This window comes from Acanthamoeba castellanii, assembly GCF_000313135.1.
Source record: "Acanthamoeba castellanii str. Neff unplaced genomic scaffold scf7180000084749, whole genome shotgun sequence".
Taxonomy (NCBI): Eukaryota; Discosea; order Longamoebia; family Acanthamoebidae; genus Acanthamoeba; species Acanthamoeba castellanii.
This window is the reverse complement of record NW_004457364.1, coordinates 213914-237019: the sequence shown is the minus strand read 5'-3', so window position 1 is coordinate 237019 and position 23106 is coordinate 213914. Positions and strand designations below refer to the sequence as shown.

At 55.8% G+C, this 23106-nt stretch overlaps 11 protein-coding genes across 11 annotated transcripts; 6 read left to right on the top strand and 5 right to left on the bottom strand.

Moving 5' to 3' along the window:
• Window positions 1–72: 72 nt before the first annotated feature.
• ACA1_193340 (Mpv17 / PMP22 family protein) lies at window positions 73–1100 on the bottom strand (the record flags this gene model as incomplete). Its single annotated transcript, XM_004336496.1, has 4 exons — window positions 73–349; window positions 460–620; window positions 742–862; window positions 946–1100. 4 exons carry the CDS (start codon window positions 1098–1100, stop codon window positions 73–75), a joined length of 714 nt encoding a protein of 237 aa, XP_004336544.1.
• Window positions 1101–1345: 245 nt separating this feature from the next.
• On the bottom strand, window positions 1346–1979 carry ACA1_193330 (6,7dimethyl-8-ribityllumazine synthase; the record flags this gene model as incomplete). Its single annotated transcript, XM_004336495.1, has 2 exons — window positions 1346–1533; window positions 1613–1979. The coding sequence occupies 2 exons, from the start codon at window positions 1977–1979 to the stop codon at window positions 1346–1348; spliced, it is 555 nt and encodes a 184-aa protein (XP_004336543.1).
• Window positions 1980–2463: 484 nt separating this feature from the next.
• Window positions 2464–5975, top strand: ACA1_193320 (uncharacterized protein; the record flags this gene model as incomplete). The annotated part of the gene is made up of 12 exons (XM_004336494.1): window positions 2464–2673; window positions 2902–3025; window positions 3098–3354; window positions 3609–3676; window positions 3742–3817; window positions 3892–4025; window positions 4098–4556; window positions 4636–4794; window positions 4868–5138; window positions 5222–5365; window positions 5472–5617; window positions 5708–5975. The coding sequence occupies 12 exons, from the start codon at window positions 2464–2466 to the stop codon at window positions 5973–5975; spliced, it is 2316 nt and encodes a 771-aa protein (XP_004336542.1).
• Window positions 5976–6270: 295 nt separating this feature from the next.
• On the bottom strand, window positions 6271–7182 carry ACA1_193310 (polyprotein; the record flags this gene model as incomplete). The annotated part of the gene is made up of 1 exon (XM_004336493.1): window positions 6271–7182. A coding segment is annotated over one exon (912 nt), but the record flags the coding sequence as incomplete, so codon positions are not given.
• A 2122-nt stretch (window positions 7183–9304) lies between these two features.
• Window positions 9305–10901, bottom strand: ACA1_193300 (sterol 24c-methyltransferase; the record flags this gene model as incomplete). Its single annotated transcript, XM_004336492.1, has 5 exons — window positions 9305–9375; window positions 9448–9582; window positions 9678–9842; window positions 10101–10278; window positions 10401–10901. 5 exons carry the CDS (start codon window positions 10899–10901, stop codon window positions 9305–9307), a joined length of 1050 nt encoding a protein of 349 aa, XP_004336540.1.
• A 1089-nt stretch (window positions 10902–11990) lies between these two features.
• On the top strand, window positions 11991–14445 carry ACA1_193290 (uncharacterized protein; the record flags this gene model as incomplete). The annotated part of the gene is made up of 9 exons (XM_004336491.1): window positions 11991–12041; window positions 12147–12242; window positions 12359–12476; window positions 12567–12764; window positions 12898–13155; window positions 13269–13406; window positions 13488–14033; window positions 14112–14188; window positions 14386–14445. 9 exons carry the CDS (start codon window positions 11991–11993, stop codon window positions 14443–14445), a joined length of 1542 nt encoding a protein of 513 aa, XP_004336539.1.
• Window positions 14446–15139: 694 nt separating this feature from the next.
• On the top strand, window positions 15140–15905 carry ACA1_193280 (regulator of g protein signaling domain containing protein; the record flags this gene model as incomplete). Its single annotated transcript, XM_004336490.1, has 3 exons — window positions 15140–15246; window positions 15363–15622; window positions 15775–15905. 3 exons carry the CDS (start codon window positions 15140–15142, stop codon window positions 15903–15905), a joined length of 498 nt encoding a protein of 165 aa, XP_004336538.1.
• Window positions 15906–16231: 326 nt separating this feature from the next.
• ACA1_193270 (DnaJ domain containing protein) lies at window positions 16232–16877 on the bottom strand (the record flags this gene model as incomplete). Its single annotated transcript, XM_004336489.1, has 3 exons — window positions 16232–16323; window positions 16441–16609; window positions 16731–16877. 3 exons carry the CDS (start codon window positions 16875–16877, stop codon window positions 16232–16234), a joined length of 408 nt encoding a protein of 135 aa, XP_004336537.1.
• A 260-nt stretch (window positions 16878–17137) lies between these two features.
• On the top strand, window positions 17138–17993 carry ACA1_193260 (uncharacterized protein; the record flags this gene model as incomplete). Its single annotated transcript, XM_004336488.1, has 2 exons — window positions 17138–17758; window positions 17826–17993. 2 exons carry the CDS (start codon window positions 17138–17140, stop codon window positions 17991–17993), a joined length of 789 nt encoding a protein of 262 aa, XP_004336536.1.
• Window positions 17994–18463: 470 nt separating this feature from the next.
• Window positions 18464–20531, top strand: ACA1_193250 (WD40 repeat family protein; the record flags this gene model as incomplete). The annotated part of the gene is made up of 7 exons (XM_004336487.1): window positions 18464–18757; window positions 18780–18927; window positions 19047–19261; window positions 19383–19472; window positions 19758–19859; window positions 19920–20072; window positions 20229–20531. 7 exons carry the CDS (start codon window positions 18464–18466, stop codon window positions 20529–20531), a joined length of 1305 nt encoding a protein of 434 aa, XP_004336535.1.
• Window positions 20532–20612: 81 nt separating this feature from the next.
• Window positions 20613–22995, top strand: ACA1_193240 (DEAD/DEAH box helicase domain containing protein; the record flags this gene model as incomplete). Its single annotated transcript, XM_004336486.1, has 8 exons — window positions 20613–20853; window positions 21014–21172; window positions 21275–21488; window positions 21653–21795; window positions 21916–22054; window positions 22184–22325; window positions 22493–22598; window positions 22727–22995. 8 exons carry the CDS (start codon window positions 20613–20615, stop codon window positions 22993–22995), a joined length of 1413 nt encoding a protein of 470 aa, XP_004336534.1.
• Window positions 22996–23106: the final 111 nt, after the last annotated feature.

The following is a 23106-nucleotide window of genomic DNA, read 5'->3' as shown; positions in this document are numbered from 1 at the left end:
CAGGTCAGGTTTGGCAATTAATGGACTTGTTCTGTGGGTGGAGAGAGGAGTATGGCCATTGTTGCAAATGGATTATTTTATTGTGGGAGATTGTGCTGGTGGTACTGGAGGGGATGAGGGAGTGGCAGGTGAGCTTGAAGAAGAAAGTGGTGATAAAGGGGTAGGGAGGGAAGAAAAGGAAGAAGTGGAGAAAAAGAAGGAAGGTGGTGGGTAGAGGAAGAGAGGAGAGTGGCCATATTTGCTGTTGTACCAACACAGGAAAGTGTTCCATGAGAAGGACACACTCTTGCGCCACAGCAGTCGAAACTTGAAAGGAATGCAGTAGAATGTAATGAAGTTGGCAAATGGCCTGACAGCAAGGCAAGTTGGGTTAGGGCACAACACACAACACAAACTCTACACACATGACGCTCACATGACACACAACACTCAAAATACAAGGAGAGGGTGGACACATACCAGAAACAGTAGGCGTTGATTAGGGTTGGGAGGAACAGTGCGTTGGCGCGCCTTATGGCCTGCTCCATGTTGGTTACACCGCCATCGCCCAACACAAGGCCGTTATACAGCCAAAAGGCGTAGGAAAACGATGGCTGCCAGATCGTGAGGTCCAGCGCCAGCTGTTGTGTGTCATGTTGTGTGTGTGTCGTGTGAAGATAAGAATGTTACATTCACACGAAGCTTGTGCATACTTGAGAAAGAGCGAAACCCAGAAAGGGCGATCAGCAGAGTAAAGTGAACCTTCTTCAGGGCGCGCTTGAGTGGGGAAGAAGAGGGTGGGACGATCCGGCGGAGTAGGTTGAAGAATCCGTAGCCGATGGGCGCAATCAAGCACGCTCCATACATGCCCATGCCCGCCGCACTGCAATATGGATATATTTATATATATTAATATTGATTTAAAAATGATAATTAGAAAATAAATGTGGCGCAGGAAGCCCGTACTGTCGGTAGTTTCGAGGGCGGTGGGTGATGCACTGGGCCACCAGGTCGCCGGAGCTAACCACGCAAAACGCAGTTACGCTTCGTGTGGCCACGGGGCGGGTCTCCAACAGGGTCGAGTAGCGATTGAACGCGCCGCGCAGCGCTTGGCCCAACATCGCTTACTCTTTGGGGGCGTAGTTTTGTTTCGATCGAAGGAAGCCCCCTTGTTGGTCGTGTCGGCGGGCAGGATACAGAGTAAAACGAAGAAGATGACGAAGAGACTCGTAGTCTATGCCGAAATAGGTGTAGTATTTGCGCCAGTGGGAGCCTCTGAAGTTCTGGATTTCATTGATTTCTCACACAATTCTGATTCACTTATCTTTGGGCTCTTAGGCTTCTAGCAAGAATGCACATACCTCGCTCAGAGTCTGGCCTTGTTGCTGGGCAGGGAGTTGGTGCGGAGGGCGGCCATGTTGATGGCCGTGAGAGCCAGCGAGGTGGGGAGGGGCGAGACCTTCCCGCAGCGCGCCTCGGCCTGCTCCAGCGTGAGGCAGTTGAGCACCCCGTAGATCACCGGCACGCCCGTGCTCAGCTGCGCATCCATGAGCCCTGTCGCACGACGCGTGTCAGCCAAGAGAACACACGCACACGCACACACGCACACACGCACGCACGGCACGACACACACCTTGAGCAACTGCATTGGAGATGCACTCAAAGTGGAGCGTCTCGCCCTTGATGAGGACGCCGAAGCAGAGGATGACGTCGAAGGCGCCGGACTCGGCCCACCGCTTGGCGGCGTAGGGCAGCTCGTAGGAGCCGGCGACCGCGGGCGCCGCGACGACGTTGGCCTCGGCCACGCCGGCCTTGACCAGCTGGGCGCGGGTCTGGTCGGCCAGCGAGGTGACCAGGTTCTCGTTCCAGGCGGTGCGAATGAGACACACGCGCAGCCGTGCGATGGCCTCGGCCGTGTCGGGCAGCGGCACGCCCAACGGCTTCTCCTTGCGCGGGTCGAAGGTGCTGACTACAGCGCTGCTGTGGTGAAGGGAAGACATGACTGCGTGTAGCGTAGAGATGGAAAAGATTTTAGCTTTGACGCGAGATGAAGTGAAGCACGTACGTTAGGAGGTGACCTGGCAGAGCAGAGGGTGGAGGAAGCAGACAAAATGCCAAGATGAGCTCAAAGACGATTAATGAGAAGAGTGTGGGCTGACTTTTTGATTTTCCTCTTTCTTTTCTTTCGGGCGCACAAGGAAAGCTCCGAGGAAAGTGAGCGTCGACAAGATCAACGACCAATAGGATTTTTGGCAGACACTCAGGCCGTTTGTCTGTACCGACGTCGTAGCTGGCTCAGCAGTCAATACTCGCCACAACCTCCAAAGCTCACACTAAAGAGACTTCCGATAACACTCTACGCCCCAAACTGAAAAACTGCACCTAATGACCTCGAAGCGTAACAAGCAGAAGACGGCCTGGGGTGGTTCATCAGCTTCATCGAGTGGTAGTGGGAGCGGCGTACCCACAGTGAGCCGGCGGACAATGGAAGACGCGCTGCTGTTGGCCCACATGCGGTGCGACGCCAACTGCAGCGCCGCAAACAGTGTGGCCCACGCCATAAACCGCTTCTGGAGTGGGTTGGGCCTCGACGCGCGCCGGGCGCTCACCAGCGAGAAGAAGCACGTCGTGCTGCAATCCCTCCGCAAGAAGCACCTCCACACCCGCAACTGCCCCTGCTGCCAGCACTCCAAGGTACGCACGCACCTTCATCCCTCACCCATACGATGATCATCGTCTTCTTCAGCAACACGTGTGGTGGATTTGTCGATATATCTCTTCCTTTCTCATGATTCTCGCTTCAATGCGCGGGCTCATTTTCGTGGCATTATCGTTTCATTCTTTTTCGTTTCGATGGAAAAGAAGCGAAAATAATCCGACCACCATTTTCTGCATTCCGTGCGAACCACAACACAAACCCAGGTTTTCTTCGACGGAGGAGCGCGCACGTACGAGCGCTTCTGCACCGCTTGGGAGAATCAGCCCGACGACGCCGGCCTCATCGACATTCACTCCCCCGCCATCCTGGGCGTTGACGAAAACACTGGTAACGCACACGACACGACCAACGACACGACACCACACGAATGAACACTTACATATGTATATAAAATGATAGAGGCGGACAAGTCGAAGCTCAACAAGAAAAAGAAAGGGGCGAAGAGCGAGAGCAAGCCTCGACCGCGGGGAGCCAAGCGCACGTTCCTCGACGAGCTCGAGGAGCGCGAGAATCGGATCCGAGAGGCGGAAGAGCGCGAGCGCGAGAGGGAGCGCGAGATCGAAGCCGAGCGCAACCGCAACAAGCCCGAAGAAAGGGAGGAGGACGTGGTCTACGTCGACGTGCCCACCATCTTCGGCGACGCGCTGTCGGTCAAGGTAACCATCACTTCCTCTCCTCTTCTTCTTCTGCACCTGACTGCTGCGAAGCCCTTCAGCTCTGCCGCCGCCGCTGCCGCCTGCGCTCCGTCGCTGTTTAGTGCTCTCGTGGGGCTGAAGTGATCGGTTGTGTTCGTGTGTGTGCGAAAGGGGAGAGGAGGATGCGGCGGTGGATCGATTGGCGGCGGGGCGGAGGTGCATGGTCAGCGTATCAATCTGACGATCGTCTATGTTTGTGCACACCATCGGGTCAGGCTGGCGTGATTTCGTTGAAGAGCTCCGAGATCGCCCGCGATGACCTCTGGACATTCCTCCTGGAGCGGTATGAGCGCGACCACATTTCTGTTTTTTTTTCCCATTCCCAATAACTAAGAAACTCTTATGCAGCGAGAACGATTGTCAAGCGAAGAACAAGCAGCACTACAAGAAGTGCGAGATCTGCTCATCGTACCACGTGTTCGAGGTACTGGTTCTGCTTCAATGATGAGTTTTATTGTATTTTGGAGTTCACTGAATGGGGGCTCCCCACAACTCCAGCTGTTTCTGTTCCACACATTCTTCGACAACGTGAAGAGAGCCCAAGTGGACGAGATCAGGCGCCAGCATGCCGAAGCCTGCGCCAAGCTCCTACTCGAAGAGGAGCACAACAAGAAGTCCAACAAGAAGACAACGTACGTGCCTGAGTCTTGAACGATGAAGAACTCGTCAACTGAGTGTTCAACTGTTCAATTCGCACACACCAGGTCCAAGTCCAAGAAGCGCAAGGAGCGGCGCAGTCGAAAGGAGGCGTGCGATTGCAAGTGCCATGACGGAGGGCAAGCCGCCCCCACCGCATCGCCGGTGGTCGACCACCCCGTCCAGGCGGCAGACGCCGACGGAAGCGGCGAAAGTGGTAACGAGGTAAGCGAAGACGAGGTGCGGACGGACGAAGGCCAGAACAGCGATGGAGACCTCGACACCTTCGTGTCAGAAGAAGACGAAGAAGAAGAAGAAGACGAAGAGGAAGTCGAGGCTGGAGATGTGTCGACCGAAGAAGAACAAGAACAAGGCCAGGAATCCGAGGAAGAGCCGGAGGTGCGAGTTGAGCCACAGCAACAAATTAGACACGAGGTCGATGACGGTCGAGGGTGGACGAAGCAGACCAACCGGAAGAAGGCCAAAAAGGCCGCTAAACCCGAAGTGGCGGTGCTGCCCGCAAAGACGTACGCCTTGTCATCTCTCGGTAGTTGAACAGCGGCGGCCCACAAGTTACTGACCAGCAGTGGCTCGGGGTGGTACCAGGTGTCAGCCGGGACTCAGCCTGGCGGTTCCGACCAGGAGCATTCCGACGCCCAATCGTGTGACCACGCCGCCCAGCACAGCGCCCGCCCTGCAGACCAACTCGGCCCCGAGCCTCAAGCGACACACTCCGTTCGCCGAGATCGCGAAGGAGAAGCACAGGTTCGTTTCCAGATTCGCACTTCTTTCTGTTTCTCTTGGCACTCATCTTGGTCTGTGATGATGTTGTCTGCAGGAAGCAAGACGATGGAAACCATCTGTGTCTGAACCAACTGCACGATCACAACCACGCACTTCCCAACAAGCCCGTCGATACTCAGCCCAAGCAATCATTCCCGCTGGCGGCGCCAGCGTCGGCCACTCCGGCTGCTGCGGCGCCGGCTCTCCCCAAGAAGCCCCAAACCTCCGCTGCGGCCTCGACCGCGAAGCCGGCGCCCATCGTACCGGGGCCGCCCCCTCCCCACTTCCCCTACTGGAGCCGACACCACCACAACGTGATCCCCAAGGTACTCCCCTGATTGGTGCTTTAGTTAGTGGATTGGCGCTTTGATTGTAATCGGCTGATTGTTGGTTGGTTGCGTGGCTGCAGAACTGGGTGTGGAAGGCCAAGAAGGAGGAGCAGTCGGCGGCCGAAGCCAAGGCGCAGGCGCAGGCCAAGGCGCTCGAGGAGGAGCGCAAGAGACAGGAGCGGCAGGAGAAGATACGCAGCGCCGCTGCGGTCTTGAAGGAAGCGGTACTCTGGCTCTCGCTCGTGTGGTACCGACACAGATCAAAGACATGTAGCTCACAACTAGACTGTGTGTTGCGTGCCATTCATCGTGCGTGTGTGTGTGTTCAAGATCCGTGAGGCTGGAGATGCCAGCGATGTGAGCTTCATGAAGGAGACTCTCAAGGAGCTCAACGCCCAAGCCAACGCCAAGTTCTGCTGCGATTGCGCGTTCGACAAACCAGAAGACTCCGACAAGCAACGACAACAGACGGACAGGTGAGCCTACCGTCAGCCTACCGAGTGCATCGCCATCAGAAAGACTCACCTTGATCCTTGATGTTGTCTCGTTGTTGGGTTGCGTCGCAGTGGCCCGGCGTGCAACGTGCCCGATTGCCGTGACGTCGACTGCTGCTACTCCCACTTTGACGGTCCTTCGCTGTTCAGCGTCGACCCGGTCATGTTCCCCTTCTCCCACAACTACGCCTCCTCGCTCGTGTCGTCGCCCTCGTCGTGGCCTTCTTCGCCCACACTCGACTACAGCTATCAGTTCTCCTCATACGCCGCAGGGGAGCCCTGTGCGGACTCTCTGCACCATGGCCACCACCAGCCTTGGCTCCTTCACTCGTACACCTGACCTCGCAGGGTCTACTGCCGCACCAACATGCTTGTTCAAATACTGGTGTGAGAAAAAACTGTTCGTTGCTGCCCTGCTCCAGCCCCTGCATGGCCTTGGCGCACGTGGCCTGGACGTGCCATCTTCTACCGCCGTTGGCGGCTAGCCCGAGTTGCTCGACGTGTTGACGATCTTGGAGGAGAAAAGAAGGTGTATTTGGTGTCCGTGCGAGCGGTACTGAGTGAGGAGGCACAGACAAATAAGGAAAGTGAAAGAGAGAGAGATCCAACACCCCCCTGCAAACACAATGTGCATGTCAGTCGTGGATGTGCAAGTTGAGTTTGATCTTGTTGAGCTTGAGTTTCGCCGTGGGCACAGCCTTGGTGAGGAAGTCGGCCAGATTGTTGTTTGATGGAACGTAGTGTACGGCGATGTGTCCGGCCTGGAGGTTGCCATGAATGAATCCTTCCTTGATGCTGAAGTGCTTGAGGTGTGCGTGATAGGTGAATGGCGGTTTCTTGATGATGTGGAGAGTTGATTGATTGTCACAGAAGATGTCAGTTGGCAGATTGAGAGAGAGACTGAATGGAATGTAGAGCTTCTGGAGGTAGAGTGCTTGATGGGTGGCGTCGGTGAGTGTGATTAGTTCGGCTTCCGTTGATGAGAGAGCGATGACCAGTTGTAGCCTTGAGTACCAGGCTATGGGACCGCCAGCAAGGAGAGTGATGTGCCTGGAGACGGATTTCGTGGTGTGCTTGTCAGTGCCGTAGCTGGCGTCGCCATGTATCCTCAGTAGGAGCTGCTCAAGGGGCTGGTTGAGTTGAGAGAGCGTCATCACATGGCTCGAGCAACGCTTGTAGCACACAGTCTGCTTGATTGTACCAAGGAGGTAGATCAGGACATGCTTCACAGCAAGGAAGTGCATGTGGTCATACACACACAAGAAGTGTGTGAGGTAGACAACAGGATAGAGGATGTCTGACCACATGGAGAGTGCAATGTAGAGGAGCGCACCAACAATGGTGCAGTACTTGAGTTTGAGGCAGTTGATAGGAGTTGAATCAATGACCTCAAGGTTGCAGCTGGCCAGAAGTGGCGTAGAGAGTGGCTTGCTGTCAGAGATGCCTAAGTCTAGAGTGAGTTGTTCAATCTTGCCAGGCTGTGAGAGATTGATGGTGCCACATTCCTTGTTGTGGATGACCTTGATCCTGAGTATTGTGGTGACAGGGCCTATAGGAGTGAATACTAAACTCTGTCTTTCCAATCTTTCCAACTTTTAAAATAAACTCCTTTGTTCACTTCCCAATTCATCAAAAAAAGCTTCCTCCACTAGGTGTGTGCTCAATGACAATCACCACCATGCAAATAAAATAAAGAACACTGGCTACCCCAGTAATCCTCACATTATGCCAACCACACCAAACTAATTTGACTTTGACTGCTGGCCCTGTTACAGTATCATATCTCTCATTATGCTGGAATTTTGCTCTGCCCTATCTCTCAGAACCATTTTTGTGTTATCAAAACTAGTTTTATGAGCTTAAACTCACAAACAAAATCACTTTTCAAAATGACTGGACCTCTCATTTCAAATGACCACAAGTTTATGGTGCATAAAGATAAAAATTGACTCTTGGTTAAATCCCAGCAGCCATGCTTTTTTCCTTTTATGGTTTCCATGTGCTGGCCATTGCTGTGGGCAGGATAGGAACGAAAAAAAAACGTGTGTAGTCATCATGTACACATTCACAATAAAGTAAGTGTCTGGTTGTGTGTATTTTTGGTTGTCACATACATTCATGATAGAAATTGGTCATTCCAGACCTTGACTGAAGTGCTGGGAGTGGACACCTAGACCATGTGGGGGCTCATCCAGTTGTGGACACTCATCCAGTTGTGTACACATTCTTGTTCTCCAAGCCACAGTTGTCCATATGGAGGTTGAGCACTGGAGGCTGATTGCCAGACTGCTGCATGACCTGCCTGTGATGAAACTGCACCAATTCAGGGAGAAGACAAGCTGGGGCATGCAGCTTGCACTCAAGATCGCCCAGGCTGGCAGCTTGCTGTGCAACCACAAGTTCTTGTTGCAGAAGTTCCAAACAACAACCAAGGCAGCAACCCTCTTGTCAAGGTATCTATTTTTGTTCTTCTCTTTTGATCTCTCTTGTACTTTAATGTCATTTTATCAATTGGTACATTTTTCACACCTGCTAAGCACTGACCCTTTTTTGTGAACACTTGGTTCTGAGTGCTTGGTCCAGGCCCTCTGCACCTGCAAGACTGCAGTGCTTGATGTTGACCAGTGATAACCTGGTGCTTGAGGAGATAGTGGATAGAGTGGCTGGGGACAATGGGAAACAGCCCAGCCTGCAGGGAGAGTTGCTGAAGGTATAGAGGATGTGAGCAGCAGGGATGTGGTGCATGGCCTGCCACACCTGCTGCTGCACCACAGCAGGAGGCTGGACCAAGCCTGCTGGTTGACTGCCACAATACACAACCAAGCACACTCCCATGTGGTCAGATCAACAGTAGTTTGTTTGTAGAGTTCAGTGCAAACCAGTCTGCACCATGAATTTGGATCTTGGCAAAGGGGAAGATGGAGGACACCAAAGGCCAGGCGCCAAAACATGTTGGACGAAGTGGGATTCGAACCCACGCCTGGAGACCCAGACTACGACCTGAACGTAGCGCCTTAGACCAACTCGGCCATCCGTCCTGCGATAAAAGATTAATAGAACAGTGATCTCCACAAACCAAAACTGAGGAAAGCCTGGCTTGCAGGGGGCTGGCTCATTGATAGGCTTGTTGGCAATGAACCAAGGACATTCTGTCTACCTCTTAAATAGCACAAATCAAGCAAGAGATCACACAACAACACTGCCATGCCTTCTCCTCATGTCTTCAGATTGAGGAGAACCAGAGGGGGTGGGTAGCTGCCTTGGTTAAAGCAAAGGAGGCTTTCAAACCAGTGGTTGATAGATATGGGAGAAAAGAGGAAAAAAAGATGATATCGCCCCACCCAGATTTGAACTGGGGTCCCAGGTACCAGAAACCTATATGCTGCCAACTACACCATGAGGCGCTCTTATATGTTGCCATTTTGGTTTCCTTCTTTCACTTACACTCACCTCAAATTCTCTTGGAACCGTGGCGTTCTCTGTGCCGTGGTCGAAGCCGAGTGTGCTGCAAACAAGCCTTGTGTGTGTTGTTTTTACTAAAATTACTCCATGTGATCCTGCTCTGCGGCAGGAGTGCTCGGAAAAATGGGAGAGCCACAGCAAGGGAGTAGAACTCCTGTTGGCGGCAGCCGTGGTGTGCGTGGAAAGGGAAGAAGTGCTGTTGTTGCATTACTCGTCCTTGGCGAGGGGCTTCCTGGCGAGGAAGAAGTGCATGGGCGTGAAGACGTCCTTCTTGCCACCTAGGTTGAGGATGAAGATATCAGGATCGATGTTGGTGTGTGCGCGCCATGTGCAGTGGGTGCGCGGCGTACCCTCGACCAGGTCGTCGGCGGTCTCGCAGAGCATCTGGGACACCCTGGTGGTGCCCTCGGGGGCGATCTTGAGGTACTCGAGCGTCGACACAGCCATGTGGGTGACGCTGCGGCCAATGCGGGTGTGCTTGAAGCCTGTGGCAATCATCAATCACGAGATGAGACGGCGGTGAGCGAGTGGCGCGCAAGTCGTCGCAGCGAGGTTGGCCGATCGAGGAGAGAGCTGGTACCAGTGAGGGAGAAGGAGCCGGAGAGCGACAGATACCAGGGCGTCTCGGCGTCGGCGTTCTTGGCGACGTCGACGTTGTCGATGATCTCGAAGCCGGCCTGCTTGAGGGCGTCGGCGATCTGCGATGGCTTCTCGAGTTCGGGCAGACCGTTGCCGATCTCAATACCTTCACGTGGGAAGAGAAAGAGCAGAAGAAGAAGAAGCGGAAAGAGGCAAAGAAGAAGAGCGAGGGTGTCAGAGCAATCCCAACAGAGCACGTGCACACGCAGCGACGCCTAATTGGCCAAAGCTATTTCGGGGCGGGTAAACCGGCGAACACGTGAAACGCAAATAAAAAGAAATAAATAGAATTTATCAAAGTTTGAAATAGGGAAATAAATATATCCATAAACATAAATAATAACAGGTGGGAAAGTGAGGGTACCCTTCTTGATCTTGACGTGGTCGGGGTCGTTCTCGTCGAACGACTCAGTGACGACCCACTCGTAGGTGGCGTAGAGGCCGCCGGGCTTGAGGACTCGGAAGAGCTCCGAGTAGACGCCCACCTTGTCGGGAGCGTGGCAGGTGGCCTCCACCGAGTACACCGCATCGTAGGTGTTGTCCTACACGATCGATCCATGCAGATTTGATCGAATTAGTCGAAGAAGGAAGCGATTTGCGACAAATGGAGGAAATCGTCGATTGAAGTTTTGTGTAGCGGATGCAATGTGAGAAATGTGCGTACCTCAGCGGGGATGTGCATGAAGTCGGCCTTCATGTAGTTGATGAGGTGCTCGAGGCGGGCCTCCTTGGTGAGGAGCTTGGCACGGCCGATCTGGTAATCGTTGTTGTTGAGTCCGACGATGTTAGCCTCGGAGAAGCGGGCGATGCAGCGCGCGGGTCCGCCCACGCCGCAGCCGACGTCGAGCGCCACCTGGCCCTTCTCGAGATGAAGGCGGTGGGCCAGGTACATCTCGTGGCGGGCGATCGAGGCCTCGAAGGACTCAAAGCGATGACGCGGCGCGAAGTGGAACGACTGACCCCAGCCGTACTCGTAGAAGTTGGTCACGAGATCGTAGAAGGAGTTGACGAGGGTCTCGTACTTGGCCTTGCGCTCCTCCACGCTGGCATCCTCGGCGGTAAACAGCTTGATGTAGCCGTCGACCTCCTTCTTGACCTGGTCGCGGGCCAGCGACTCGTAGTTGATGATGGTGGTCGCGCGCTTGTTGTCTCCCTCCATCGACATGATGTTGTACTGCTAGGTGCGATTGGAGCGAACAATTAGAATGAGATTGCAGAAAAAATCGAACGCAATCTTCGACGGAAAGATTGAGCGTTTGATTGCCCGGGGTTGCGTGATTGAAGACGAGTGAGGGTGACGAGGGAGGAACGTTACCGGTGGTGCGCTGAGCTTGAAGGAGTGGAAAAAGACAACAAAGTTGCGGCCGTGTAAATTTTTGGTTAGTATCACCTGGCCTATGAAAAATTACACGTTGCCCGTGCGGCAGCCATTGGGCCTTGACCCCTGCAAATGCGCCAATGTGCAAGAAGAGAAGAAATTTTTGTTTCTTTTATTCTCTTTAAAAAAACATAAAAAAACGATTCATCGTGGCCCAGAAAAGGTCTGGTATCTTGCAGGGCTAGGCAGGGCAACTTCAGAAACAAGAGTAAAACGAAGAGTCTGGCAATTTTGATGATACGCGCTCATCCCCAGCAATAAGAACAAGCATCCGTGGTCCAGTGGCAAGATTTCCGCCTGCCACGCGGGAGACCCGGGTTCAATTCCCGGCGGATGCATATCTTTTTGCCTTCATCCCAACAAAAGTTAGTGGGTGCACAACTGAAGGACGACCAGAGGTAAGGGCCCAGACTCAGTATTGATGTTTCCAATAAAGGCTGGCGCTTGTTTCAAAATTCAACTGTCATCACCAAAGTGTAAATTGCCCAGTTTGGTCAAAGGCAAGAAAAGAGACATTTCAACCAAGAATTTAATGTCTAGCTCAGGGAAGCCACACCAGCCCCCTCCCCAGACAAAAACTGGCACCACTGGACATGAGGCTTAACATGATAGGCACAAAAGATGTTCTCGCCCCACCCAGATTTGAACTGGGGTCCCAGGTACCAGAAACCTATATGCTGCCAACTACACCATGAGGCGCTCTTATATTTTGGTGCAAATTTTTCTTGTTTTCCTTTTTTTGCTCTTGTTGCGCCCAATTTCACTTGCACTTTTCTCTCCTTTCTGATTGGGCCTGTGGTCCGTATTTCCTGAGTGGGTGACCGTCTGTGCGACGTATGACCTGAACCACACGAAACACAAAACACTAGTCACAACATGTTGCGAGCACTCGCCACTGGAGCCGCAATGAACGGAATAGAAGACGAGGTACCCTCCCGCCTCTTCTTTCTTTTTCTTCTTTCTTCTTGGTTCTTCGTTCTCCTTTTCTTCGTTCTTTGGCTCAAGCCATTCGCTTTGGGGGGGGGGGGATAGGGAACGGGCCTCGCCGCCGCGACGGTCCTTAGCGGCAGCCAGCACCAGGCCTCGGCCAACGATGTGGAGACCATTTCCGCAGCACTCATGACCAAGGTTAGTTAGCACCCTTTACCTGACCTGCGTGTGTCGTGTCGTGTCGTGCGGCAGTGTCGTGTTGCATGTCTTACGTTATTTTTATGCTGACGTGCGTGCTTTGCTTGCCACCGAAGATGGTGGTCAAGTTTCAGGCCTTGAAGTGGGTCGGCTCGGTTGAGGTCAAGGGCGTCTTCAGTTCGCCCGTCCTCAGCTCCTCTTTCTTCGTCCAGGGCCAGTTCGGCGGCATCATCGGTAAGCGTGTGCGTGCGTGTCGTGAGTGTGTCGTGTTGTGTGCGTGTGCGTGTCGTGTCGTGTGCGGCACACACGTGACGTCTTGAGCAGGGAGCTCGAGCGTGGAGGAGACGACCGTGCTGCAGCCCGACGAAAAGGAGCGGGCCAAGTGGTGGTCCAAGAAGCTCAAGGAGAAGCTCAAGTACATGAAGCAGAAGATCGAGAACATCGCCTACGGCCTCAAGGACTTCCGCCTCACCGGCCGCCTCGGCGTCATCTTCAACCTCCTCGCACCCACCATTCTCACCGGTGCTCTCTTCATCACCACACGCACGTGTCGTGTGCGTGTGTCGTGTGTCGTGTCATGTGTGTCGTGTCATGTGCGGTGCGTGTCGTGTGCGTCGTGCGTCGTGTGCGGTGGTGGCTGACTTGGGAGCAATAGCGGGGATCACGCTGGGGTTCGAGATCAAGATCGAGGTGCTGACGGAGAGCATCATCGGGTCGATCACGACCGAGGAGTGGAGCCAGCGGATGCGCGAGAAGGTCCAGCGCAAGCTGCAGAAGCAGAAGGCACGCCAGGGCTCGTGCGGCCTGCTCGAGAAGGTGGCCCCGTGCGTGGCCAAGCGGATCGAGGACCGCAAGGAGCGCCGACTGCAGCGCATCGGCAGCGAGAACGAACTTCTCACCGACGACGAGCTGCGTGCGCGTGGTATGTGCGTCGTGCGTGTTGTGCGTCGTGCGTGTGCGTGTGTGCGTGTTGTGTCGAGTGCGTGCGGGTTGAGAATCAGCTCTCTGTTGACGCGCACAAAACAGAGAAAGAGCGGGACGACATCGCGATCGAGAAGATGATGCTCTCGCTGCAGGCCACCAAGATGAAGATCGATTCGCTCGGCTGGATCGGCTTCGTCCGGGTGCAGATCGACCTGGGCCTCCTCTCCGTCTACCTCCAAGGTACCGCCTAATCGACAACACAACGCAACTGTGTGCCGTGTGCGTGTCGTGTCTAATGCGTGTGCGTGTGTCGGCCGCCAGTGAATTTCTTCCGCGTGGCGACCCAGCTGGCGTTCGACGTGGAGTCGACGCTCGCCGCCAAGAAGGAGCTGGAGGAGAAGCGCGCCGAAGACCCCCAGATCTCGGCCGGGAAGAGCTCGGCGGCCTCCAAGCCGGCCATCATCGGCACCTACCGCAGCGGCAGCGGCAGTTCGACCGACCTCGCGCCCCAGGAAGCGAAAAAGAACGAACACGAAGCCGCAGACGACAGCGAAGAAGAACGAAAGCGACGAGGAGGCGGTGAGTCAGGGCCGGTCGTGGCGAAGGAGGACAACGAGTGGGTCAAGGCCTGGAGCCGGATCGTCGCGCTCGTGGACCTGCCCGACAAGAGCGAAGAGGACTCGACAACTGCAGAGCAGTCGAAGGCCGTACAGAAGGCCGACGGCAGCGGCGGTAGTGGAATCGGGGCCGCGGGCAAGCGAGAGAGGGAGGGCCTGCGGGAGCGGGGCTTCAAGAAGGGCCTCGAGCTGGGCATCAACAGCATCAACAAGGTCTCCAAGGCCAACTTCAAGGGCATCCACGCTGGCGGTAACATACTCTACTCCAACCCTCGTGTCATTCACAATTTCAGTTTTACTCACTGTGGCGCTGGTTGTTCTGGTGCAGCCAAGGTGGGCGCTTCGTTTTCGTTCACGGTGCTGGGCTTTGGCATCCAGACGTCTCTCGAGGCCGAAGTCATCTCCGTGCGCACATTCTAGCACCCTCGCACAACGTGGGACCTGTAACACCCCTTGTTTTCTCCCGATCCAGGCCTTTTCCCTTTTGTTTGCCCAAATCAAAAAACCAAACCCAAATTCTGGTTGCGGTTGCTTCGGTTCCTAAAAAGGAGTTGACCATTGCCCAAACACAGACATGACCGTGTCTGCTGGCAAGACACCAGGTGATAGCCCGGGCGAAGAAGAAGAAGAAGCAGAAGCAGAAGATCGCCCTCACTGCCTGAAGCTTCCACTTTGGGGCGGTGGATGATGGAAGAGGAGGCAGCAGAGAGTTCCGGGGGGCTCTCGGCTCACAAGTCCAAGAAGGAGAGAACAAGCTCCACTTCGTCAGCATCATCATCTTCAAAGGGGGCGGGCGAGGAGAAGAAGACAGACAAGGATGATAGTAGTAATAATAACGACCACATCAAGAAGAAGAGACACAAGAAGGATCGCGCCAACAGCCACACCTGTGACGAACGATCGGAAGGCATGGGGATCGACATCTCCCGGGAGAAGAAGGCCATCATCGAAGGACGGGCGCGGGCGAGCTCGTTCTGCAACGGCAAGAAGAACGACCCCTCCACACTAAACGTCAACCTCATCCGCCGAAGCTCTCGATCATCATCTTCTTCATCTTCTTCATCTCCACGATCATCGCCCTCGCCCTCGCCGCGCCACACCCCCGCCTCCCCCCCGCTGCCCACCATCTCTATCACCCGGACAGCGTCTTCGTCTTCTTCATCTTTTTCTTCTTCATCTTCTTCTACAAAATCTCAACGGGCATCTTCATCTTTTTCTTCTTCTCCCTCCGCCACCTCGGCGCTGGTCCACACCCTGGCTAAGCTCAAGCCCTCCTCCACCACCACCTCAACCACCGCCGCAGCCCCCGCCAGCGAGCCCCTCAACCCAGCGCGGCTCGCCGAGCTCGAGGTGGAGATGAGCAAGGAGTACTTCCTCAACTGCATCCTGCGCGACGACAACGCACGCACCATCTTCCTCCAGTTCCTCCGCAAGCGACACTGCGCCGAAAACCTCCTCTTTTGGTTCGTGTGTGTGTCGTGTCGTGTCGTGTCGTGTCGTGTCGTGTCGTGTCGTGTCGTGTCGTGTCGTGTGCGGCGTTGCGTGTGTGTCGTGCTTACGTTGTGTGTCGTGTGTGCAGGTTGGAGGTGGAGGACTACATGAAGCTCGAAACGCCGGAGGAGCAGGAGGCGCGTGCGCGTGCCATCTTCGAGCAGTACATCCTGGCCGACTCGCCGTTCGAGGTCAACCTGAGCCACAAGCTGCGGGAGGAGGTCACCGCCGGCATGCTCCACCCGAGCCGGGAGACCTTCACCTCGGCCCAGAAGTCCATCTTCCTCCTCCTCGTCCACGGCACCTTCGACTACTTCCTCCGAAGCGACTTGTATAAAATGTATAAAGGTACGCGTACATACATGCGTGTCGTGTCGTGTGGTGAGTGTGGTGTGGTGTGGTGTGGTGTGGTGTGGTGTGGTGTGGTGTGGTGTGGTGTGATGAGTGTCGTGCGGCGTGTGCGGTGGCGATGAGTGCTAATGGTGGGCGCACGCGTGCAGAGAATCGGGACATCGCGGGTCTGCTGACGGCCCGGAAGCGGGGGGAAAGCTTCACGAGGGGCGACGACGAGGCCTTCGAGTTGGCCGCGGCGGCTGTGGCGGCCAACAAGGGCTGTTGCATCCTGAGCTAAGCGAGGCCGCTCCACCTGGGCACCACCTGCGGCTTCACACCACCACCTCCACCACGACGAACACGAACACGATAACGAACACCAAAGAGCGAAAACGAGAAGAACGCGTGAGACCACGCCCCGTACCAGAGCCAACCCTAACTCTCTTTCCTCCTCGTCGTCGCAGAGTACGATTTTGTAATTTGAATGCTTTAAAACAACGATCACGCGTGATTCTCTCTCTCTCGTGTGTGTGTGTGTGTGTGTCGTGTGTGTCGTGTGGGTTGCGTGTGTGTGTCGTGTGGGTTGCGTGAGTCGCATCAGCGCTGGCGTGCGTACCTGGCCAGTCACTGGGGTGGCGGCCGGAAGGGCTCCTGGTCCAGGGTGGGCTTCTTCTTGGGGATGGCCCAGTGCATGACCCGCTGATGCTGCTGCATGTCTGTACACAACACACGGCCGCAAAAACGCACACGCACGACCGCACAGGCACATAAACGCAAGGTGAGTGAGCACAGTTGCGAGTGGAGTGTGGTGTGGGTGGAGTGGGTGGGTGTACCGAGCCAGGTGTCGTAGGACAGGTTGAGGCCGGCGGCCAGGTAGCGGTCGTACTTGGCCCGTGACTCGGGGTCGCTCAGCACCTCGTAGGCCCGGTGCAGCCGCGCAAACTGCTCCGCTGCGTGCTGGCCCTCGTCCTGGCTTGTCTGCTGTCGATCCGGGTGCACGCCCTGCAGATAAATAAAATAAATTAAATAATAAAAATAATAAAAATAGTCCTGGTCCTATGGTACCTGCAAACACACAAATGAGTTGAACAATAAACGATTAGTTCTGTGGGAGGCGGCGTACGCGGACGCGTGCTTTGAATTCGGCCACGATTTGCTCGCGCGTGCTGTTCGGATCGGCCCCTAGAGCGCCGTAGAAGTCATCCATGTTGTTTCTTGTGAGGATGTTGGCCATGTTCAAGTCCGGGTGTGGCTGCGCGACCCCGCTCATCTTGTTGTCAAACAAAATTGAAAAAGTTGTAAAAGAAAAGATAAAGGATACAGAACTTCGAAGGAATGTCGCGAATGTTATCAAATTTTACGAAGAAATAATCGCGCAAGCCCATTGGGGCAGAACGAGGAGATATTCGATTTCCGGTTGGCCAGATTGTGTAACGGCTAGGTCAAAAATCATTTATAAAAGGATTTGTGAAGAGTTGGCGAGAAAGAAAGAAGGAGTGGCGTGCGTTCACAATCGAGTGCACCTCACGAATGGACTACCTCGGCTACCACCCACCACAGCTTGCTTCTTCGCCATCATTGATGAGCGCCGATGTTCGATCGCCCGTGGTGGGCGTGGTGAGGTCACGGAGCCTTTTCGAGAGCATTGTGGTCACGCCTGAACATTTCCTTCCTTCCTCTGCGTCATCTTCGCCCTTCTCTGCTTCGGCTACTTTTTCGACCTCGGATCAATCGAATGGGTCGCAGGAGCACGGTTTCATGTCGAGCGCCATGTCTACATCTACGACAGATCTGATGGAATTTTGCTCCCCCTCAAAGAAGCATCGCCCCGACGCTGGGCATCAGAACAAGACGACGCTCCATCAGAAGCGCAAATGGGATTCCGTAGACGATGATGAGGAGGAGGAGGAAGTGGGCGAGGAGGAGGAGCTCAACGACTCATCGGACGATGAAGATGAAGCGCATCCTGATCTTCGACAGCAGCATCGACCGCGCGAGGAGCGCAGCTCGACCGTTATCGTTTCCTTCCCTGCCTCGCACGAGATGGACAAGTCGACCAAGCACCAGAGAGTGGTCCAGAAGAAGCCTGACGCAAGGGACATCCCGCGAGCGCGACACATCATCTTGCGCTTTTGCGACTCACAACAATCGGTACGCAATGTGTTCCATCCTCTACGCTGCACACAATTCTTTATACTGACGGGTTTCTCTCGCGCAGGTGGAGGCTAAGATCGTGTGCAAGGAGCCGTGGGGCGTTCGCGTGGAGGTGCTCGAGGAGCGGCCCGATCTCAGCCTGTCGATTGGAACGCGCTACTGGGCTCGGTTCACCGGCACCGTAAGCCTCATCACCAACATCCCCGTCCTGGAGGCCATGCATCCATGCTAGTGCAGCGTTGGCGGCCCCTTCGTCGTGAGAACAACAAACCACCTCTTTTCCACCCTATGTACATTTTGCAGCTCGTTGCTGGCCAAGCTTCCTTCAGTCAGCTCGAACATGCATGTTGATTGTTTTTCAGACTTCCTCGAAGTTTTTGGGGCGTAGAAAATCACTTTCTATTCATCAGATCAGATTTTACAGCGATAGATGGACAGCTTGCTGGGTGCCTACGGCACTGGTGAGGAGGAAGATGAGATGGGTCTAGTGCCAGTCCCTTCTCTCCCGGATTCAGCCCCGCCGCCGCTCGCCCCCACGCTCTATGGCCAAACACACAATCCATCAAATTTCTTCGCCTCGCAGGCAGCGGGGGCGATGGATCAATATCGCCTCCTGTTCCAACAGCACCAGCGAGGCGCTAACGTTTGCTACTATCCCGAAGTGGGTCCCGATCCCTGCGTGGGTCCCAGCGTCAAGAGGAAATGGACTGGGGCTGCAGAGGCCCTGCCCGAGCCACATCAGCCGCGAGGCCCCGCTCAGCCACCTTCCAGCAGCCTGCGGCCCTACGAGGCCAAGAGGACGCGACATCAAGGAGCATCCAGCTTTTTTCACCTTCCCCTTCTACACGGCGAGGACGAGAAGCCATCTTCGTCTTCATCTCCGTCTTCGACATCTACCGCCCCTTCCTCTACGTTGCCGCTACTCGCCCCAACCCCGCCACCGTCTTCATCGTCAACTTCTGCTTCGTCTACGTCTACGTCAACGTCGTTGTCGTCGTGCACGGCGCGCCTGGTGCAGCCGCGGTTGCCCTCGACCCTCTTCAACCGCACGCGGCGCCCACAGAAGTCGGCGGCGACCGAGACGAGGCTCGTGCAGCGCATCACCCACCGCTTCTCGGGGCTCCACACGGCTCCCGTCAACACCTGCCGCTGGTCCTCCACACATGGTGCCTTCCACTCTCACCTCCACCATTGTCGCCTCCTTTGCACGTGCTCACTCGGATCGTGTGTGTTGTGCGTGTGCGGTGCGTGCGTGTGTTGCGTCGTGTCGTGTTGCGGATCGCAGGCGTCTTCATAGCAACAGCGTCGATGGACAAGACGATCCGGGTGTGGGACACGTTCCCGGCGGTGAGCCAGACGCCGGGCTGCGTCGCCACGCTGCGCGACCACACCGAGGCGGTCATGGACGTCCGATGGAACGCCGACAACACGCGCCTCCTCTCCGGAAGCTTCGACAAGACCGCGCTACTAACCGACCTCGAGACCTGCACTCCCATACACGTTCGCCGCACCTCCTTGCTCACCCTGTGTGTGTGTGTGTGTGTCGTGTGTGTGTGTGTGTGTCGTGTGTGTGTGTGTGTCGTGTGTCTCACACACGTATGCGTGACTGGTGGGTGTGCAGTCGTTCAAGCACAAAGAAATGATCACCACGGTCAACTGGCATCCGGAGCAGCCAGACGTCTTCTTGGCCGGTGGGTACCGCCACGGCGTCGTGTGCTGGGACTCACGCTCCAACAGGTACCTGCTTCTCTCCTGCACTACCTTCTTCACGCCCATCACAGAAAAAAGGAAAACAAGCAAAACTTCACCTAAAAAAAGAAGAGCGCCTCATGGTGTAGTTGGCAGCATATAGGTTTCTGGTACCTGGGACCCCAGTTCAAATCTGGGTGGGGCGATATCATCTTTTGTGATGTTTTTTCTTTTTCTTGTGGAAAATCGCTAAAATCTGTTCGCCAGTGTGGTTGCGCAGTACAAGGGTATCTTTGGATCTGTGCAGGCGATTGAGTGGCTGCACGGAGGGACTCAGTTCGTGACATCGTCAGATATCACCAAGCGCAATTCCATAGACAAGTCAATCCTTGTTTGGGACTTCAACCATGTACGCTCTCCTTGATCACGGCCTTCTCCACAGCTGGTGGCTTACGCTTCTTCTGCGCAGGGCACGGTGCTGTCGAACCAAGTCTACCAGGAGGCCTACACATGTCCCTCGCTGAGGGTCCACCCCGACGGCGCCCATTTCGTGGCCCAGTCCAACGCCGGCTACATCGCCATCTTCTCGTCTCAGCCGCCGTTCAAGCTCAACAAGTACAAGGTCGGTCGCCACACGCACACGCACACGCACCACCGCACACGCACCACCGCACACGCACCACCGCACACGCACCACCGCACACGCACCACCGCACACGCACCACCGCACACGCACCACCGCACACGCACACCACTAAGAGCCATGTGGGACGTGCAGAGATTCGAAGGGCACCAGGTGGAGGGCTTCCGCATCGAGTGCGACATTAGCCCCGATGGCTCGCTCGTGGCCACCGGCTCTGCCGACGGCTCCCTCCACCTCTACTCGTGGTCCTCCGGGAAGCCCATCAAGACGCTCAGCATTCGCCGCTCTCTGCCGACCGACATCAACGCCACGACCACCACCAACGGCGGCCTGGCAACGAACGAAGCCTGCACGCACGTCGCCTTCCATCCGCTTCATCCGCAGGTGATGGCCGCGTGCGGCTGGGACGGATCCGTGCTCCTGCTCGGCGATCACTGAGGCAAAAAACTAAAGATAAAGATAAAGATAAATACACATTCAAGAAAAGATAGGGAAAAGGTGCGAGATTGGTTGGGCTGGATGGACGAAGCTGCAGCGGAAGAAGGGGCGGTGATCTCCGTGGCAAGGGGTGGGGAAGAAGGAGGGGAGAAGGAGAGGCAGAAACCGCAGGCGGACGACGGCAGAGAAAATGGCGGTGGTGGGGTGGACTTTTCTGGTCTGCTGCTGTCGCCAGCGGTGGTGCGCGGCCTCACCCAGGCGGGCTACCTCCGCCCCTCACCCATCCAGCTCCGTGCCATCCCCATCGCCCGCTGCGGCGTTGGTACGCCCCTCATCATCGTGCCCCTCATCATGCGATTTATATCTATTTATTTTTCTTATTTAAATATAAATAGTTAAATAATTTATAAGTACTCAGCAGCGTTGTATTATTTATTAGTTCATAATTATGATTGAATTTTTTTATTGATTGCGTGGTGTAGACGTGATCGGCCAGGCCCAGTCGGGTACCGGCAAGACCTGCGTGTTCGGGGTGGTGGCCGTCGAGGCCGTCTCCGCCGACCTGCCCGCGCTCCAGGCCCTCCTGCTCGCGCCCACCCGCGAGATCGCCCTCCAGACCCTCGCCGTCGTGCGCGCCCTCGGTCCGTCATCTCTCCGTGAGTCGTGCGTGTGCGTGTGCGGTCGTGCGGTCGTGCGTGTGCGTGTGCGTGTGTGCACTCACCGCTTTCCTTGGCTGATTGCAGGGAAGTACGTGAAGGGCCTGCGGTGCGAGGCGTTTGTGGGCGGCACGCCGCAGGCGCTGGACCCGCCGCGCCTGCGAGCGACGCACATCGCCGTGGCCACGCCCGGCCGGGCGCGCGCCCTGCTGGCCGATGGCGTGGAGGCCCAGCGCGTACGGGTGGTGGTCCTGGACGAAGCCGACAAACTTCTCGACACCAACCTGCGCGAACAGACATTGTACGCACACACGGCACACGCACACACGACACAACACGACACAGACCGCACACAGGCACACACGCACACACGATACAACACGACACAGACCGCACACATGTACACACGACACACACGACACGGCACACACGGCACACACGGCACACACTCATGTGAGCTTGTAGAGACATTCTGGGCGTGTTGCCGCAGGCGAAGCAGGTGCTGGCCTTCTCGGCGACCTACCGCGCGGACCTGCTCGACACGCTCCACGGGCTGATGCGCAGCCCGCAGCACATCATCCTCTCCACCGACACACTCACCGTCAAAGGTTTGCCTCTCTTTCTTTTTCCCATTTTTCATTTATATAATTCTCCTTTTTTTTGGTTAAATATCTGTACATATTGACTATATATCAATTTTTATATATATTCAATATTTGGCTCGACAGACATTCGGCAGTACTACGCGGTGGTGCCGGGCAAGGGGACGCCGTTCATGGTGTTCAACGAGAAGGCCAAGACGCTCATGAACCTCTTCGACAAGCTGCCCTTCCAACAGGCCCTCGTTTTCACCAACGACAAAGCACGGTACAGACGAGTTGCGTGTTGTCGTGTATGTCGTGTGGTCTTCGTGTGCGTGTGCGTGTGCGTGTGCGTGTGCGTGTGCGTGTGCGTGTGCGTGTGCGTGGTGTTGGTGACTTTGGTTTCCCTGGGAAGGGGCCAGCAATTGGCGGATCGACTGAGCGACCGGGGCTGGCCGGCCGCGTTCCTCGCGGGCGCGCAGCTGCAGCACATCCGCGCCCACACCATGGCCGCCTTCCGCGAGGTCAAGCTCCGCATCCTCGTCTCCACCGACCTCGTACGTCCACCTCCCTCTTCGACCAACGCTTCAGCTAGCTCCAGTTGGCTCACCTGGTCACCTCGTCGTGTCGTGTCGTTGGTCGTGTCGTGTCGTTGGTCGTGTCGTGTCGTTGGTCGTGTCGTGTCGTGTCGTGTCGTGTCGTGTCGTGTTACATGTGCGGCTAGGTGGCGCGTGGAGTGGACGTGGAACGGATCAACCTGGTGGTCAACCTGGACGTGCCGTACGATGCCGAGACCTACCTCCACCGCGTCGGCCGCACCGGGCGCTTCGGTTCGTGGCCTCCTCCCTTGTCCATTTTTTTAAAATTCTATTTTCTCTTTTGATTTTTCATTTCTATTTTTTGTTTGTAATTAGCCATTGTTTGTTTATTATTATTATTCACATGTGGTGCGGGGCAGGCGCTCAGGGAGTGGCGGTGACGCTGGTCACGGAGAAGGAAAGGCCCGAACTTCTTTCCCTCGCCGCAGCCACGGGCGCGGCTCCGGAGCCATTGCCGCGGGAGCTGGGCGGACCTGCTCCCGCGACGGCCGCCACCGAGCGTCCAGCGACAGCCAAGTCGGCGGCAGCAGCGGACAGCGAGCGAGCGCACCGACGCCACATGCGGCCAAGGGACCGGCAGAGGAGAGCGAAGGCGAAGAAGACGGAGACGAAGATGAAGAATCTGTGAGCGAACGAGAAGAGGAACGCAAGGACGAAGAATGCGACGACGACAACGAGGAGGGACAGGAGAGCGAAGAAGAGGAGGAGGAAGAAGAAGACGAAGGCGAAGAGGAAGACG